The sequence below is a fragment of the Podarcis pityusensis genome (assembly GCF_964106645.2).
Source record: "Podarcis pityusensis genome assembly, chromosome: 6".
NCBI lineage: Eukaryota > Metazoa > Chordata > Lepidosauria > Squamata > Lacertidae > Podarcis > Podarcis pityusensis.
In genome coordinates this window covers 48,357,059-48,375,297 of record NC_138030.1, presented here as the reverse complement: position 1 = coordinate 48,375,297, position 18,239 = coordinate 48,357,059, and the positions used below count along the sequence as shown (strand labels likewise).

The 18,239-nt window shown below is 42.8% G+C and overlaps 1 protein-coding gene across 2 annotated transcripts in view; it reads left to right on the top strand.

Annotated features, from left to right (window-relative positions):
• GNAT2 (G protein subunit alpha transducin 2) overlaps positions 1-17,876 on the top strand; it is a 30,426-nt gene extending 12,550 nt beyond the window's left edge. For both annotated transcript variants that reach the window (XM_081010556.1, XM_081010555.1), the window contains exons 2-9: positions 8,261-8,303; positions 9,632-9,773; positions 11,108-11,265; positions 12,988-13,116; positions 13,884-14,013; positions 15,579-15,732; positions 16,016-16,226; positions 16,806-17,876. In XM_081010556.1, the coding sequence (XP_080866682.1) occupies positions 8,299-8,303; positions 9,632-9,773; positions 11,108-11,265; positions 12,988-13,116; positions 13,884-14,013; positions 15,579-15,732; positions 16,016-16,206 (909 nt within the window). In that variant the 5' untranslated portion in view covers positions 8,261-8,298 and the 3' untranslated portion in view covers positions 16,207-16,226; positions 16,806-17,876. The remainder of the gene's footprint in view (positions 1-8,260; positions 8,304-9,631; positions 9,774-11,107; positions 11,266-12,987; positions 13,117-13,883; positions 14,014-15,578; positions 15,733-16,015; positions 16,227-16,805) is intronic.
• Positions 17,877-18,239: the final 363 nt, after the last annotated feature.

Here is an 18,239-nt window from a genome sequence, read left to right as displayed (position 1 = left end):
GGTCTGTGGTGCTGAAGGAAAGGCATTGGTGTCAATCCAGGTTTGCTTTCTTATAGGACTTAGAAATGAATTCATGTTACAAAATTCAGCCTTTACTTGATAATAGCTATAGAAATTGAAAGAAGAAGAAGAGTTTGGATTTGATATCCCGCCTTTCACTCCCCTTCAGGAGTCTCAAAGCGGCTAACATTCTCCTTTCCCTTCCTCCCCCACAACAAACACTCTGTGAGGTGAGTGGGGCTGAGAGACTTCAAAGAAGTGTGACTGGCCCAAGGTCACCCAGCAGCTGCATGTGGAGGAGCAGAGACGCGAACCCGGTTCCCCAGATTACGAGACTACCGCTCTTAACCACTACACCACACTGGCTCAGAATGAAAGCATTCTGTCTGTTTATATTGATGTTGACTTAGGTATTATCCTTTTGCTGAAAGAGTATTGATTGATTCCAGGTATTATCCTTTTGCTGAAAGAGTATTGATTGATTGCAGGTACCCTTTGTGCTTTGGGGTTGGTGTTCAGACCAGCAATGGAGGTTTGTCCCTATGTGGTTTCGGTGTCTATCCCCTGAACCTCTTGTCACGAAACATGAAAGGAGACCAGCAGAAGGCCAGCATCAAAATAGATTGACTTTGATTCTAGACAGCTTTACTGAGAGGCAAGAGTGGATCCTCTCCCCCCGCCCCAAGTTGTAATTCCATGCAATGCTGAACATTCCCACTTGATATCTTCAGACACCTTCAGTGATACTTCATGTGCCCCTCAAAGCTGGTTATTGTCATAGACTGGCTCCTGACAATTACTGTATTTTTTGCACCATAACACTCACTTTTTTCCTCCTAAAAAGTAAGGAGAAATGTCTGTGCGTGTTATGGAGGGAATGCCTACGGGTGGCATGCCTACGGATTTTCCTCCTCTAAAAACTACGTGCGTGTTATGGTCGAGTGCGTGTTATAGAGCGAAAAATACGGTATTTAGTTTGGTGCGTGAGGTGGAGGGGAGACAAGTATGGGAGTATAAAATTATGCATTGTGCAGAGAAAATGGCTAGAGGAAAGGTTTTGCACCTTTTCTCATAATACGAGAGTGACACTGAATGTCAAGAGATACAGGACAGATAGAAGGAAGTATTTTGCACACCACATAAACTGCAGTATTTGCTAGCACAAGATGTGGTGATAGCCACCAACCTGGACAGCTTTGGAAGAGAATTAGAGAAGTTCATGAAAGATAAGGCAATCAATGGTTGCTCATCAGTATGGCTGCATACTACCTACAGGATCAAAAGCAGCAGGCCATCTGAGTAGCAATTGCTAGGGAGCCACAGCAGAACTGGAATATTACCCTCACCTTCTTCTGTCGGCTTACAATAGGCATCCGGTTGGCTGCTGTGAGAAGCAGGATGCCGAACTCAGTTAGCTCTTTGGTATAATCCATCAGGGCTCTTATGTTCTTATCCGTGGTTTTTGTGGCTGATGACTTTCCAAGTATAACAAGGATGTGCAGTGCTCCTAGGAGTGTACATCTTCCCAAGCTCCTGATTGCTGCACATATAAACTCATCTGAATGATGCCCTGCCTGTGTGGCTCATAGCTGTGAGCTGTTTCCATAACCCAGGGATGGGGAATCTGTGGGCTACCAGATGTTGCTCTCTGCCATGAACTAATCTAGAATGTGAATTAGTGGGAAGAAAGTGACTAATGGAGATTTTACAGGAGGTGGCACAAAAGAAGTTTGAGACAAGAAAGTGCATGGTTAAAGAAAGTAGCTGGACATCTTGTAAAGTTGTGCGAGCTCAGTGAATTTTTGGAGTCCCGTAGTGGGTGACCGTAGGTGCAGTTGAGATGCAGAAACGAACAGCAGTGCACAGTTTATTACTGGGCAAAGGAAAGGGAACACCTTGTGTCAGCTCATTCAATAGTGGTCTGAAAAGCACAGGCTTCTCCAGACACAAAAGCCTAGAGGATATAGGAACACAGATGTCACACCTAGGCCAGAAAGCCTGTTCACCCACCCAGCCCCTGAGAATTCAAAGATCAAGATAAAAGCACCTCTGGCATTCTACATGCAGCAGGAAAAGATGTTGCCACTCCCGCCTTTTAGCTCAGCCAAGTCAAAGTTTGAGAAATTAGAAACCACTGCTATTAGGAGCAGTGGGTTGCATGGAAACTCCTCCTGCATGGGAAAGAAGCAGGATCCCATGTGCTTGCTCCAACAAAATGGCTTCTTGCAATAAACCTTCCACAGCAAGAAAAAAAGAAGAAGAGCATAGATCAAATAGCTGAAGTAGCATATATCAAATGTGCAGATAGCCTGTGCTTGCCTGCCACTGTGCAACATGGGTTCCTTCAGGTGACAGAAGGGAGGCTAGGATCAGGGTGATTAAGTCCTAATTCTAAGCAGCTTCCTGTTTTGGAATAAGCAGCTTAAGGTGATGAGATGAGGAAACATACTGTGGCTGCTGAAGAAGACTGAAGGGCAAGCGAAGAAGATAACTGTTGAGAAGTAGAGCTGGGTGGGAACCTCAGGCCCTTTATCTGGCCCTAGGAATTCCCATCAGACCCATACCTCCTTTCCAGCCTTTCTCTGCACCCTTCCTTGTGCTTTTGACTAGCTGGAATGTGTCCCTGAAGTATGATAGTACTCAATTGCCAGGATGGAGGTGGAGGTGTGTATGTGTAGCAACCTCTTGACTATTGTTCAAGCATCTGATCTGTTGCTCCACCCACTTTGGCCTCTGGCTCCACCCACCACTGAGGGCTGCCCATAAGGCAATGCTGCCCTCAGGCTGAAAAAGCTTCCCTACTCCTGAAAAAGTGAGCACCTAAAGAACACACACTTCTAAGCCAGCACATCTAAAATGCAAATATCTACTGATGTGAGGTAAAATATGAATCAGTCCCAGTGGAAGTTACTATTATGAATCTACTTTGCAGCGGTGAGAAGGCCTCTGTAACTAAGCAAATTTTAAAACATAATTGGGACTATATTGTTGCCTTTTAAAAAATAGCCCACATTGGCTCCAGGTTGTCTCAACTTAGGGCTGTTGGCCGTCACTAGAATTGGAATACCTGTAGGTGGAGGTATGGTTTGATACAAACGTGGAGAGGGGCATTTATAGTGTAATCCTATGCAGAAGTAAATCCTATTGATTTAAATGGGGTTTATTCACAGGAAAGGAGGTATAGGAATGTGGTTCACAAGTGTGCCCTGCTTAGCAAAACCCAGGTACTTCCCTTAAATGAAAAAGTTGTCTAGACAACTATCTTGAAGGACTGATTTTTTGTGTTTAGTTCTAGTACAGAAGGGTGAGGAATCTTCCAGAAGTTGTTGGGATTCAACTCCAATACACAGTCTGATTTGGCCCTAGGGGTAGTAATGTACATGGGGTGTTTCCAGCTGGCAATAAATTCATGCATCATTAATTCAATATGGCAGTAATGCTAGCTCCCATGCAACATCAGCTCCCATGTAACAGAAGTGATGGTGGCCTTGCCCAGAGGGCAATGGTAGCTGATCCTCATTAGGACTGGTAGGGCGGAAGGCAGATGTGCCAACAGTAGGTGGAGCCAGAACCAATGACAGGCAGAGCCACGGCCTGATTGGTTGCACTGAACAAGACAGGCAAGTAGGGGCTGGCTTCTGGGGCAGACTGAGGTGGAGGGGCTATTCCCCATTCGCCCTATTAGACCAGCCTCCATTGCTGAAGGGGGATATCTGTACTCTGGTTTGCTGACCGGGGTTAGCCTAATTGGCACATCAGTAAAGTGCTGAACCTGCAAATAAAATATAAAAGTAGGGGTGCCAGTTGAGGAGCGGCAGTGGAGATGGTGTCCCTCCCTGATTCCAGGCCACATATTCTGTGGGAGCACCCCCATCTACAAGTTTACTGGGCAGCTTTTTTTGGAACTAGATCCAGGAGCAAACCTTGGAACCATGCTGTGAACTGCTCCTACGCACCTGCCAGGGGTGATATTCAGCATAGGCCTGGCCTACCTAGTAATTTCAAAGGCTGGTCTTAGTTTACCTAGTCATTGTTGGCTTCAGTATTTAACCTTCTACTTGTGCTGGGTTAACAGACAGCAATAGAAATGTTTAGGAGAGAGAGAGACAGAAAGAGATACTGAGATGGCCTCATCTCTTGACCTGGGTGCTTAAGGCTGAATGCCAGCCTGTGAGGAACCACAATTTGTCTGTGGCCTCATATCATCTGTAGGCAGTCTACCTTCTCCTTGAGTTAGATATAATTCCACAACTACTTGATTTTGGAATCTGAAATGGCACCCTAGGATGGAGTTGTGTTTCTTACTACTAGTGATTTCACAAGCAGAATCCAAGAGCTGCCATGACAATCTTACAATCAAATTATTGAGTGCATTTAGCATACTAGCTTTCTCTCTGTGTGTGGGGGGGGGGAGAGGGGGGGGAGATGGACAAAAAGAGAGATATCAGTGAGAAATAACCAAGAATAGCCAGGTGAGGATAAGAAAGAATCTTCCTGCCACGCCACTTTGCCATCTAAATAATAGGAACAGTGTACACTGCAAGCACCAAGACCACAAATCCTTATTAGACTGAAGTTTTGTCTCCTAAACAGTTCATGCACAATACTGGGAGGAAACCTGAGGCATTTCAGAAATGAAAAATCAAAATATTAAAGCAGCCAGCCAAAATATTAAATCCAGCCTCCACTGGATCAAAGAGCTTCTATGAATGGTTGCAATTGGGGGGGGGGGACCAATGGCTAAAATGTTTTGATTTGAAAGGCAGTTAAATTGAACTTTTAATCTACTCCTTGATGATACCTGATGGGTGCTTATTTTTATATTTTTCATTACAAATATTGTGTATGTGCTTTTAAAATTCTATTTTCCCTCTCTGATTATTTGCGGGGGGTTATTGGGTTGTTCTTGTTTTTATTTTGATTATGCATTTTGTGTTTTTATATTGTGATTTTATCCTGTGAACTGCCCTGAGTCCTGTGGGTATGGGCGGTATATAAATATAATCAATACTGTAATAATAATAATAATAATAATAATAATAATAGGTGGATACAGAAGGATCTGCTATATGAAAGAGGCTGTGTCGCTAAGCCCAGCATGGGGAGGCCCAGCAGAATGATTTGGCCTCTATCCAAATCCATTCCCTTGGTAACTTCCTTAGTAATTACTTTGCCTCTTTATTCTTAATGCATGTCGTAGGAACACTCCCAGCATTTCCTCTTTTGCTTTCTTGCATGACATCCTGGAAATGGCACAATCCATACCCTTTTGCAAGGAATGCTGCATTACCAAAGGCTTTCTACTTATAGAGACTGACATAGTTTCACGGGGGTGGGGGTGGGGGACCAGATTCCTCCAACTGTCTGCACTGTTCCTTTAACATGCATCCCCTGAGAGGCTCACATAATGCTTTCTGTTCCAGCAATAACTGAAACATATTTAACACTTTATTAGCAAGGCTGTGTCTTCTTCCGTGCAAGATCTCTTCAAAAAATCAACACCAGCATCTTTAGTAGATACTCCAAGAAGCACACAATGTTGCTCAGATCTGAACTATTTTAGATTTTTAAAGTTTTTGTTTTGTTTTTTTTAAGAAAAAAAATGTTTACCCCAGCATAACTGCAGCAAGACACAAGTAGACAGGGCATCTTGTCTCTCTAAAACAAAACAAAACAAAAGCCTCAAGATAAACATGGAAAGTGTCTGAAGTATCTGTGTCCAAGAGTATATTCCCTAGTGGAAGATTTGCAGCAAACATCCCATGTCATTGGCGCCCCTTTTCATGCCAATAGGTCTCTCTAAAGATGTCTTTGTATAGCCAGAGAGTGTAAAGTGCATTTCTTTCAATTTCCATATTGAATGCAACAAAAACAATTTATCAATAAAATTATCTCTTTCGGAATGGTATCTCTAAGTTCCAGTTGTTTGGTGGATTTCTCCATGAGAGTTGCCACCCAGACCTGCACAGCCACATTTCCAAAGAGATGTACTCTAAAGTCTGATGGGAAATTTTCTTGCACTTATTTCAAGCTCTAAAAAAACCCCATACAAATAATGAACTGCTCCCACTCTCTTTTCTCATCAATGAAATAGACACGACTGGTCAGACTGGCAAACATCAGCAACTCTTTCATTGGCCTATGAAGGAATTTTCTAGTTAGCAGTTGGAGCAGTGATTTTGTGCTTAGCAGTTTGCATCAAGAGGGTTTACACATTACATTTTCAGCAGGGACACGTTACATGTTCCCGGTAACTCCTTGCTCTTCTAATCTGTTGTAATTACAGTGGTACCTCGGGTTAAGTACTTATTTCGTTCCGGAGCTCCGTTCTTAACCTGAAACTGTTCTTAACCTGAAGCACCACTTTAGCTAATGGGGCCTCCTGCTGCCGCCGCACCGCCAGAGCACGATTTCTGTTCTCATCCTGAAGCAAAGTTCTTAACCCGAGGTAATATTTCTGGGTTAGCGGAGTCTGTAACCTGAAGCATATGTAACCCGAGGTACCACTGTAGTGTATACACCATTTTAGAGAGAGAGAAATGTAGCTTCTTCAAGTGTTAGTTTCAACTCGTATATGGTACAGATCTGTAACATTTAACTGCAAAAACAGAAAGGCTGCTGAGGAGCGGGTTGCATTTTATAATAGTTTCACCTATTTTTGTTTCAACTCCCTGCAAATAAAAAGACTAGGAAATTAGTCTGAGGGATTCAAAGCCAATCTGTTCCTTACTGTGCTAGTTTTCAGTTAGCAGGGATTGTGTGGGTGTTTTTAACACAGGAGAACATTAAATCATTGACTCCCCACCTATAATCTGAAGCAACAAAACCGTTTCTACCTTAGAACATTAGACTGTAACTATGGAAGAGAATGGAGGGGGTCAGGGATTGAAGGAAAACTGAAACAGGTATATTCTTATTCCTTAGCAAATATTCTAAAATATATTGAAGTTTAGGAGGGAGAGAAAAATGTGAGCTAACTTGTCCTCTGTTCATAGTCCCTACCTGTGGAATCTTAATTGAGAGCATGTTGAAACTCTGCAAAGGAATTCTATGGAGGATAGTATTTTAAACTTTGTTGTGCTACGCTGTAATGCTAGGAAGGAAAGACAGGGAGGGAGGAGAGGGGGAATGGAAGCAAGACTAACACCATATCTTCTGAAACCGTTTGCCACATCATTCTCCTGCATGTGTGGATTAGGCCCAATCAATAAAGTAGTCTTTCAGAATAATTTCATAGGGAGAGAAAAAATATTACTGGTACATATTAATGGTTGATGTAGAAATAATATATGAAGGAGTCAGGTCCAACAGCAACAGGCTTTACTGCAGTTATAAATAAAGTTGTAGACAGGTCTTCAACTTGAATTAGGAATGCTTCAGTATTCAGGGTGGGATGTCTTTTAATAGGCCAAGGCTCCTCTTTGGGATGTATCTCAAGACACATCAAACAATGAACACACCACCCTGCTTATATTACTAAGGAAGCCTTTGCCCTCCCAGATATCTGGGACTGGACTTCAATGCTGGGTTGAACCTCAGTTACTTCACAAAGAATGGGGTGTGTGGTATTGCCAAAATGCAGGGTAATAGTGAGCAACAACGCCTCTTGCAGCATGTCTCAAGCTCTTTGGGCTGTTGAGTTTGCTAGCCTATGCTCCTGTTCCCCACAATGCATAATTTCCTCTCCCCCCGCCAACCATCATGCCCACCTTACATCCCTTACATCGCTTTCAAAATCTCAAGTTAAAAATCTGAATTAGGTGCACAAAATTGCAAAACACCACCTTTCAGAAAGCCAGCTGGATATAAGCACAAATGAAGTGTGCCAATTTGACCTATCTAATGTCACCTGCAGTTTTTAAAGCTCCTGTATACTGCCATATCATTTACCCTAGGTGTTGCTTAAGAAGGTGTGCAGCTATCTTGCTCAAGCAACTAACTGTCCATGTGAATAGTCCATCCATATGTGCATCAGAGGAGGAGGTAGTGATCACTGATGTTCCTCCACAAACACGAAGCCACATGTCCCCTCTGATCTTATGTCACCCATATGAATAGGCCATGGGCATTTATTTGCATGAGTAAGCCTGGTGACCTAACGTCTGAACTGGGGAACTTGGCAATGGAAAGACATTCCAGTAAGAAAATATAAAATAGTTAAGTGCCAAGACAAAACGACCCCTGTCTTTTTGCATAGTGATCTGCGTGTGTATCTTTCCCCATATTCTGCCATTAATCTGTTTCCTTTTACTTCTTCCAGGTGCTGGAGAGTCGGGCAAGAGTACAATTGTCAAACAGATGAAGTGAGTATTGCCTTCTAGACTGGGGACCAAGAGCCCTAAAAACAGGGGCGTCCTTCAGCCCTTTCCTCCTGCGCTGCTATCCCACACCAACCCAGAGTAGCACATTTAGAGGCTGTTGTTGGCAACCGGACTGAGCTGGGACAAATAACTTAAACAGATTATGGAAGGCTTAAAACACAAATAAAAATAGCATTTAGTTAAAAGCAAGCTAGGGCAACATGGAATAACTGCTTGCTTCACAAGCTGATCCTGAGCAGGATAAGGAAGAAATAATGCTTTATATGCTATAGCACAGAGATGGGGAACCTGTTGCCCTCTAGATGTTGCTGGACTACAACTCCCGTCATCCCTGACCATTGGCCATGCTGACTGGGACTAATGGGAATTGTAGTCCACAACATCTGGAGGGCACCAGATCCCCAGTTCCTGCTATAGCGGATTCATTGACTAATTTACATTAATTTCCCTGCACATGGTTTTAGTAATCCTCATAATAATAAGCCTGCAATAAAGGCTGTTGACAAAGTCCATAATGTCAGATTTCTAAGCCCTGTGGCTTATGAACTGACAAACAAACAGCAAAAGATGAATGCAGTTCTGTTATACTTCCTTTAGTAGCCTTTAGTATTCCCTGGGATACTCAAAACTTTCTGGGAGCTTAGATTTAACACCAGAGTGAAAGTGCAAACCATACAGGAAGAGGCATCTTAAACTGTAGCAGTAACCAATGTGACTACACCCACACCCACCCACCTACCTACCCTACTCATGAATTCCAACAATAGAAAAGTGACCTACAAACTTAACGGCCATCATTTAATACACAGGCCTTCAGTGGAAGGGCAGCTAATTATATATCATGAGGCATCTTGGCAACATTTTCCTACAAGTCCTTTATAGGTGATGACCTTAAACATCATATCTGTCCATGTATCTAGGACTTAACAGCCTTCACATTCAAGTAACATACAAATAAAACTCAAGGCCTTTCAATGGGATAGACAGTATTCTCATTTTTGCTGCACAATTAATGGGAGCCATTTATTGTTATGGGAAAATGTCAAAACTGCTGCCCCATGGCGTACAATCAGGCATGGGGCAAAATGTGTTCTTCACCCAGACATGGTCATCTCAGCCAACGTGGTTTGGGGCAGGCTTTACTCTGTGATGTCTTAGATTATGGTCCTTTTAAAAAACTTTCTTCCCCCAATGCAAATAGATGCCATTTACTATGCATCTCTATAAAATGGATAGAACTTCTCAAGAAGATCCAGAGTGGTTATTTCATCTATGGCGACTGTCTCCCCCCCCCCCCCATTCTTACCCAGGATTATCCATCAAGATGGTTACACGGAAGAAGAATGTTTGGAGTTCAAAGCAGTTATTTATGGCAACATCTTGCAGTCCATCTTGGCCATCATCAGAGCCATGACCACCCTGGGGATTGATTATGCGGATTCTAGCCGAGCGGTCAGTATCCTTGTGCATGACAGCAGCATGTTTTCGTTGAGCGAATGAGGATCTCTGGGAAAGGCGAGGGCCAAGGCATTTGCAGCTACAATGTGGCTGATGTGCTAAAAAGGGACCTGCTATTAAAGTTTGTTTATTTGTGTTCAAGGTCAATATGTATAATCATACAAAAGGAATGCCATTGCCGCTAGATACGTTTCCTATCTTTATTTCCATGGGATGTTCTGAATAAAAAATAGGTAGGAAAGGACAGGTGGAATATCCAAGCACCAGAACAGTAAGAGTTAGTGTAACTGTGATCTCAATGCACTGGGCCGCACACTTCATAAGATATCAAAAAGAGATAGATTTGGGCTTCAGCCTCAAGTCGAAGCAGCTATGGGATGATGCCACCTGGTGGCTAAAGACCACTTTTCAAGAGCAGTAGCCATAGATTCACCGGAGCTGATTCATAGAAGGGCTGTAACTCAGCAGTAGAGCATCTGGTTTGCATGCAGAAGGTCCCCAGCATCTCTGGAATGGGTTGGGAAAGATTCTCTTGTATGAGATACAGGTGAGGGCACTGCCAGTCAGTGCAGTCAATTCGGAGAGAGATGAACAGCTGGTCTATAAGGCAGCTTCCTTCGCTCCTAGAATTATGGTGTCAGAATAAGACCTCCAGTGGTACCTAGGCTGTGGCCACAGTTACACTTTACCTTCTCCTACCTAACACCATTAATGGTGAGAATCAAAGTACTTACTGAAAAAGGTAAGAGTGCGAGTGTGCTGGGATACCACCCAACGCATGATGTTTCTGGAAAGATGCCATGTTGGAGCAGATCACTACACAGAAGGTGCCAAGATGGTAGCACATACACCTGCATCCATGTGAGTAATACTGTAATGTGGAAGCACAGACCAGCTTTCCCCCTACATGTTACAGCTTAAATCATCCCCAGCAGATCCTTACTGTATTTGCACCTTCTCAAAATACTTCACAAGAAATGCTCAACTTGAGAAACCATCGACCAACCATAGGAGGTTTTTTGTTGTTTTTTAAATCTCCAGACCAAAGTTGATTTGTTGCAATTTGGACTTTTTCTTCACTTGTCAATAATGGCCCTGGGAAACAACTGTTCCTCCTTTTTTTTAATGCACTGTTGTCCTCTGATTTGATGCATGCCCAATAAGAAGACCTTTGCAAAGTCAGAAAGGAGGAAATTATGAAGTGCCCAAACTGTGCGGCTAAAAACAGGTTGTGAGGGTGAAAAATACAAACACTTGACTATGAGGTTCTGCCATACCCTTGTCACCAAGGAAACCACAGTCTCCTTACAGGCTTTGTATCTTTACAGGATGAGGGGCGACAGCTGTTCAACTTGGCTGACTCCATCGAAGAAGGAACCATGCCTCCAGAGCTAGTGGACTGTATAACCAAACTCTGGAAGGATGCAGGTGTTCAGGCCTGCTTTGAGCGAGCCGCTGAGTACCAGCTCAATGACTCTGCCTCCTAGTAAGTTGGTCCCTGTGGAAGCATATTGGGGAGGGGAGAGGCAATATTGCCAGCACAAGGGGTTGTGGCAGGGAGACTTCAGAGAGAGAGAGACTGCCATGCATTTATATAGTACATTTCAGCTTTAGCTAGTGCCCTCCAGATATTTTTTGACTACAAATCCCATCAGCCCCAAACATATGTAGTACACAAAGCAAATGAACTTGCCCTGTCAGGCTTCTCCATCTTTTGAAATGCAGCAAGCTTCTGCAGATCACTTCTTTCCTTGTGCCTTACCATAGCGTTCCATTCAATGTTGCACAAGAGCTCTACTTGTACAACTAGACTTTTCCCTCCTCCTCTCTCCCCATGCTTTGGAAGGACCCCCAATCCTCCAGAGCAGATCTTGAGGATGGAGAGGGTGGGGATGGAGATGGAAGAGTAAGCTCCGTTGTGCAAGCGGAAGTCTAATGTGGGAATGCAACAGGAACCCTGTATGCAACCCACGATCTCCAAGCCGGTAGTCCCCTTCCCACAGATGCTAAGCAGCACGGGAGTCACTTCCCTGCAGAGAGATCCCACATCACTGGAGAGCAGGTGTGAATGCAGCAACATGGGTAAGACTAGTCATTTAAGTCTTTTGCACCTCACTGGCACTCGACAGGGTTGAAATCCACCATTTGGCTGGGCTGTTCATACTTCCCAGGAGTGTGGGATCAACTCACAGGAAAGAGGCTCCCATGCAATTGGCGAGTATGGATAAGAGAGGTGACCCCACCCAACATGTGTGTTAAGATGCTCTTTGCTTGAAGTGAAAAAGAACAGGAGCATGACAAATGGTCCCTAGTCTGCAGACCTCCAGTGCCACATCACTACTGCTCCAGGGTGCTCTGCAATTGTGCCACCACAACCAAGCCTTCTAACAATGCAGCTGGAAGCTTAGGGCAGGTTAGATGTGCACTGCCTATTTGCTTTCTGCTGTACACTTCTTAGGGCAGTTTAGGGCCTGGGGAACCAAAAGCGCTGGCTGTGCCCACAGTAAATATAATGGCTGCCAATTTCCTTGTGGAGCAATTGACCAGGAGCCATCCCTTTCTGTTTTTGCTAGCTTTGTTGGCGGAAGTTTGAAACAAACAGAGGTCTATCCTAGCCATGACCGAAGGGCTGGCAAAAGCAAACAGCTGCAAATTTAAACATATCCAACCAAATACAACAGCCTAATAAACTGCAAATTAGTAACCCACAACAATTGCACAATTCTTGCAGTACCTTAGAGAAGCAGAGAGCCCTGGTAAATGTTTGCATGTGTTCTAAGCCACTGCATTAGCAGAGACAGTATTGCTGCCCGAGTCCTCTTTAACCTGTTACTCTCCATTTTTGTAGAAGCAGAACATTTTGAACCCAGTTCCCAGCTGTTCACATATGGTTTTCTGTGCATATGAGTATAATATACACATCACCTAACACTTCCAACCACTTGGATCTAGACAAGTCAAGGGTAATTACGTTCAGCCAAAAGGATGTAGTGGTCCGATCCTGCAAGATCTGGGTTCAACACCTTGCTAAGCCATGAAGACTCCAGATGGCTTTGGGGAAGAGTCACTCGGCCTCAGCTTCCCATCTGAAAAATGGGGAATACAAATAGTGATTTACCTCCCCAATTTGTGAGGATGAACAATTTATTACAAAGCCCCCACATGTGCTGTAGACATTACAGCATTACATCTCCATTTCCTTCTGCAGCTACCTGAACCAACTGGATAGGATATGTGCTCCCGGCTACCTCCCCAACGAACAGGATGTATTGCGATCACGAGTTAAGACCACAGGTATCATAGAGACAAAGTTTGGTGTCAAAGACCTCAACTTCAGGTGAGAAAGAAAACCCTTCTAGGTAGCCCTCCTTGCTCTTTATTCAATCACAGCACATTCCATGTTCCATCTACCAAATGGCAACATGGATAAACTCTGTTTATCTTAAAGATTGTCTCCTCCTGTATATGCCTGTTTACAGAGTACACTGTGCTTTATTCTCATGTGTGAAGTCCTACTCACTGCACCACTACAGCACAGAAGTGTAGCAGGGCCTTCTTAGTTGTGTCCCCTTACTCTTACGGGATGCCCTTCCCAAGGAAGCCTGCGTGGCCCCATCACTGAGTGCCCTCAGTTCTCAAAATGGTCTGTGGCTTCTATGATTTTTATATTTACTGTCTCTCTGCAGCAACCATAGGAGTTATTTCCCCTTTTAATTGACCTCAGCTTGATTTTTGTTGGTGGAGCTATTCTGCATATTCTGTTTTGCTACTTTTAGCCTTCTGATTTCTCTTTGGACATTTACTGTTTCAATGGTTGCTTGTTAGCTATTTCCCTGGAGATCAAAAGGGATATACATTTTTCTAAATAAATATTTTGCCAATCTGTGTCAGTTTTACATTTCTGGTATTATCTTCATGTTTTTGTCTGAATTGTTGCATTATGCCTCTGGCCTGATGAACGGTAAAATATTCACCTGTTGTGAGTTCCAATCATATGTTCATTTAAAGCTACAATGCTGAGGAATGACTCCTCCCTTCTAGCATGCTGTTTCAAATGGTTACCTTTGAAAATAAATATCATAATCATGACTCTTCTTTCTGCAGGATGTTTGATGTAGGTGGGCAGCGGTCTGAGCGCAAAAAGTGGATCCACTGCTTCGAAGGGGTGACCTGTATCATCTTCTGTGGAGCTCTCAGTGCTTATGACATGGTGCTGGTAGAAGATGATGAAGTGGTATGTTTTCTCGCTCAAACTCTTATGAGATTAATTATCGCTCCACAAACATGCCTGCATCCGCTTTGAAATCCAACAACCACCACAACAGCTCCCCTGTCCCACAGAATAAAAAATAACGCCAGGATCATACCCTTACTTACATAAAGAGCCTGCCAAAAGTTGTTTTTGAGTAGAGCAGGGAGGAAAATTAGGGCCTTGGGGGAACTAGTAGTTTGTTTCCAAATTGTGCTGCTCTGATGCAAATCCAGGAAGCATTGGCTTAACCCCTGCCTGAAAATAAATATGTCTCTGTGAGCATACATCCTAGAACCAGTTGATTCCAATCCTTCCTGTGCACTTTAAGGATTGGTAAAAGCTTCCAATTTACATCAATGGTGACATCAAAGGCAGGGCAGGCTTTTCAAGGCACAGGAAGGGTAAGAATTTTACCCCTAGTTTTACTAAGAATTCCTCCTGAAAACCCCAACGATTCTGAAAGGAGAAGTATACATCACAAACACTTCCCTATTGCTGCAAGACCTATAGGTCAAATGCTGTTGAACTGTATTTCTCTGAATCCTTCTAAGGGAAAAGGAAATTCTATTACTTTCGCCAGTAGAACTGGGCTGCTGGAAATCTTACCAAAAGGAAGACATAGAAGTTGTGCCAAAAAAAGTGCATCAGCTATACAGCCCTCCCCCCTGCCCCCAGTTGATCATAGGCTTTCCATCAAGACTAACTAAAATAAGAGAAGGAAGCGATAGATGATTTACCCCACCATAAGCAAATTTAGTCGCCAAGCACAAAAGGAAAAAAGCAGCATGTCTGCAGCAACTGTCCACTGAAAGGAGGGAATCCAAGCTTGTTTTGCAGCCTGTTCCATACTCTGTAATTAAAAGGATCAAAACCTTATAGATGCAGTGCTTTCTAACTTATTTATATCGCTGAGAGAGAAAAACAACACAGGAGTTAGAACTTTGGCTAAGAAGAGTAGGCCAATACTGGTAAGACAGTAGATCAATGCCACAGCAACAGCAGTATTTTATAATGTGGGTGTGTTTTTAAACCCCAAAGCCGAGGGCATTTAGGAAGAATCCATCTATTACAATTAGATTAACCAAGAGAGGCAAGTACATAGATGCATCAACCACTGAGCCAAACAGCTCCAGTATAGACTTGCTCCAATTTCAGTTTAAGAACAAGAACAAACCTGTGCAGAAAATGCCATGACACATGTACAAACGTTGCTACTTTTGCTTGGTCACCTCCCATTTGACTTCACAATAAATGGACATTTTAAAATTCTGTCTTTCAACATTGTTCTACGCAACTTTTACATTTAGAATTGCATCCCAAGCTGCAGGAATGGAATGGATTATCTGATCAGACCACAGGACTTCTTCCCCTGTAACTCCCTGCTCATCCTCAGGGGGGCTATAAGGGGAATGTTTTGGAAGTAATTGAGAAGCATTTGGGGGTAATGGTCAAGTATTGTGTCTAGAAGCATACCCTACGGATAGAATAAACAGATGTTTTACACGAAGTCTTTGAGCTTGCTTGAACTGTGTGGTCTTCCCCTCTAGAACCGCATGCACGAATCCTTGCATCTGTTCAACAGTATATGCAATCACAAGTTCTTTGCTGCCACCTCCATTATTCTCTTCCTGAACAAGAAGGACCTCTTTGAGGAAAAGATCAAGAAAGTACATCTCAGCATTTGTTTCCCAGATTATGATGGTGAGTTGGTCGACAGTTTCCTCCTTACAGTAGCCAGTCATCAAGAGCCAAGAACTGCTTCACATATGATGTAGAAACACACTAAACATGGGTGAAACATCATGTGCCATCTATGACTCACTTCCTCCTCTGCTATAGGAAAGGAGGACTCAACAAGCATCCCCTCCTCTGGCAGGAGACTGCATTTGATCAAAAGCCCTTCTCTGAATGAGAAACTCTCCAATAAGCTATGCCTCTTTCAGCAACATTTATAGCCTCTTCCTTGTTTCTCTTACGTACACAGGTCCCAATACCTTTGAAGATGCAGGCAACTACATCAAGCTTCAGTTCCTCGATCTGAACATGAGAAAAGATGTGAAAGAAATTTACAGTCACATGACTTGTGCCACAGACACACAGAACGTCAAATTTGTATTTGACGCAGTCACGGATGTCATCATCAAAGAGAACCTCAAGGACTGTGGCCTCTTCTAAGACTCCAGCTTTTTAAGAAGGTAATTTCCATTCTAAGGAACATAATCAACAATAGTAGTCCTCCTATGGAAGAGACTGGTGAATGGGTATCTTTAGCACTCACTTAATTCACAGAGCTGCTCCTGTAAATTTAAAACCACACTTAACCTTGCATTTGAGTTTACTCCAGCAGCCCAAGCTCACCAATGTTCCTTCAACAAAAAACAAAAAACACTTATTTTAGCAGTTATCCTTAGCTTCCCTAAAAGCGCAGCAAGTTTTGACTTTGATGTTAATTCATTTTTAGTAAGAATTTACTGTTCATTGCAAGAATTTGGAAAATGTTTCTGAATAGGGAGAACTAACCATAAATTCTGAGGCAATTCCCATGCTGATGAATCAGACTGCTCCCCCACTACAAAGTGTAGCAACTACATCCAAGTATTTATAATGTACATCAGCCTAAATGAGAAATAAAATCATTAGCAATCTGACATTATAATTTGTCTCATGCATTTATGTATTTGTGTAGAAGTCTTTTGTGGTGCTGCGGGATCTAAATGTCATGTTGCATTGTATCTAATTTCTCTAAATGCTCTCTCACCTTCTTCGTCAATTAGGAAAAAGGACTTGCAGTTAGCTTCACTGTTCTGCTTGAGCAGAGCCAACGGAGTAAATAAAAGCCACTCAAAGAGTCCACATTTTTCTATAACCTACCCATGGCACAAACTGTATACTTCCAAGAACATGCCACCAAAAGGGCATGAAGGAACAAAAGCTAAGAGCCTCCCATCTCTAAGCCATTTTCTTTGGTAGTTTTCCTCCTTTCTGAAATTCTCGGCAATCTGTAAACCCTGACGACAACTTGAAAGAGAGCCAACACAATCTTGTCTGCAAACAATGAATCATGCGATACACTGGACATTTGTGTGTGCATACAACTGAGATCTTTAAAAAGCATCAACCTTCTGTGGGAACGACACAATCAGTGCTTTTGTGGATTCTTCAGCAGAACTTCCGTATCTATAAATGGTCTGAACGGTGATTCTCAATGAAAATCCTAAAGGGTTGAATGTGCAAGTCCAACAATTTCTAGATTACACATGAAATCTAATTATCAGTGTGCAAATTAACCAAGAAAGTTAAGTAACATTTTTCAAACCTTCCAAGTAGATCAGTTTCAGTTCTTTGGAACTGGTGCAATTTGTCCCTTCAGCCTTAAGTAAATAATTCATTTTCTTTCTAGTATCCAGCTTTCCCCATATTAGAAGGCCTGGTGAAGTTAAGACTGATTTTCTTTCTCTACACCAACTCACCCCACTGAGTACAGCAGTACTTATCCCAACCCATTGCTTTACCGCTTGCTGTGAGACAATTGCTCTTGCTGTCTCTCTGGTCCCCGATGGAAAGAGGTCACAGCAATGTGTACAAGCACCCTATTGACATCACAGAGTCAGAAAACTTCTCCACAACATAGGAAATAGAAAGAAAACATACAAACTGGAAATGGTGACGTCAGGATTTTCACTCTGCTATTTAGCACTGTATCGTTCTTGATCATTTGTAAATAAGTCATATGTTACTGTAGATAGGATTCTCTTTGTTATCAATATTTACTTCAGAGAATGGCTTAGGCAGCTACAACTGAATGTAGAACATTCGAAAATAAAGAAACGTGCATTAAAAATGTGGATACAGTGTTACCTATTTTGTAAAGTAACAAATTCCTCTACAGGTTTAGTTGTGTTTTCAAAAGTCACCCAATACTTTTTCAAACATTCTACCAGGGCAGATATTATAAGGATTGTACGTTTAGGTGGTTTAATATTGTACCTGGAAGACATGGATTCAAATTTCACCTGAGACAGAGACTCACATACCCAAAGGCCACCTTCAGAAATAACACAAAGTGTTCACACTTCGTCTCCTTGCCAAGAGAGGAAACAAATCACAAAGCAGCTAGTGCCTAAACCTGGGAGAAGTGAAGAGTGTAGAATAGCACACAATGCATCCGCAGGATGATTCCTTTAACCATAGTTAGTGGCTTAGCACAG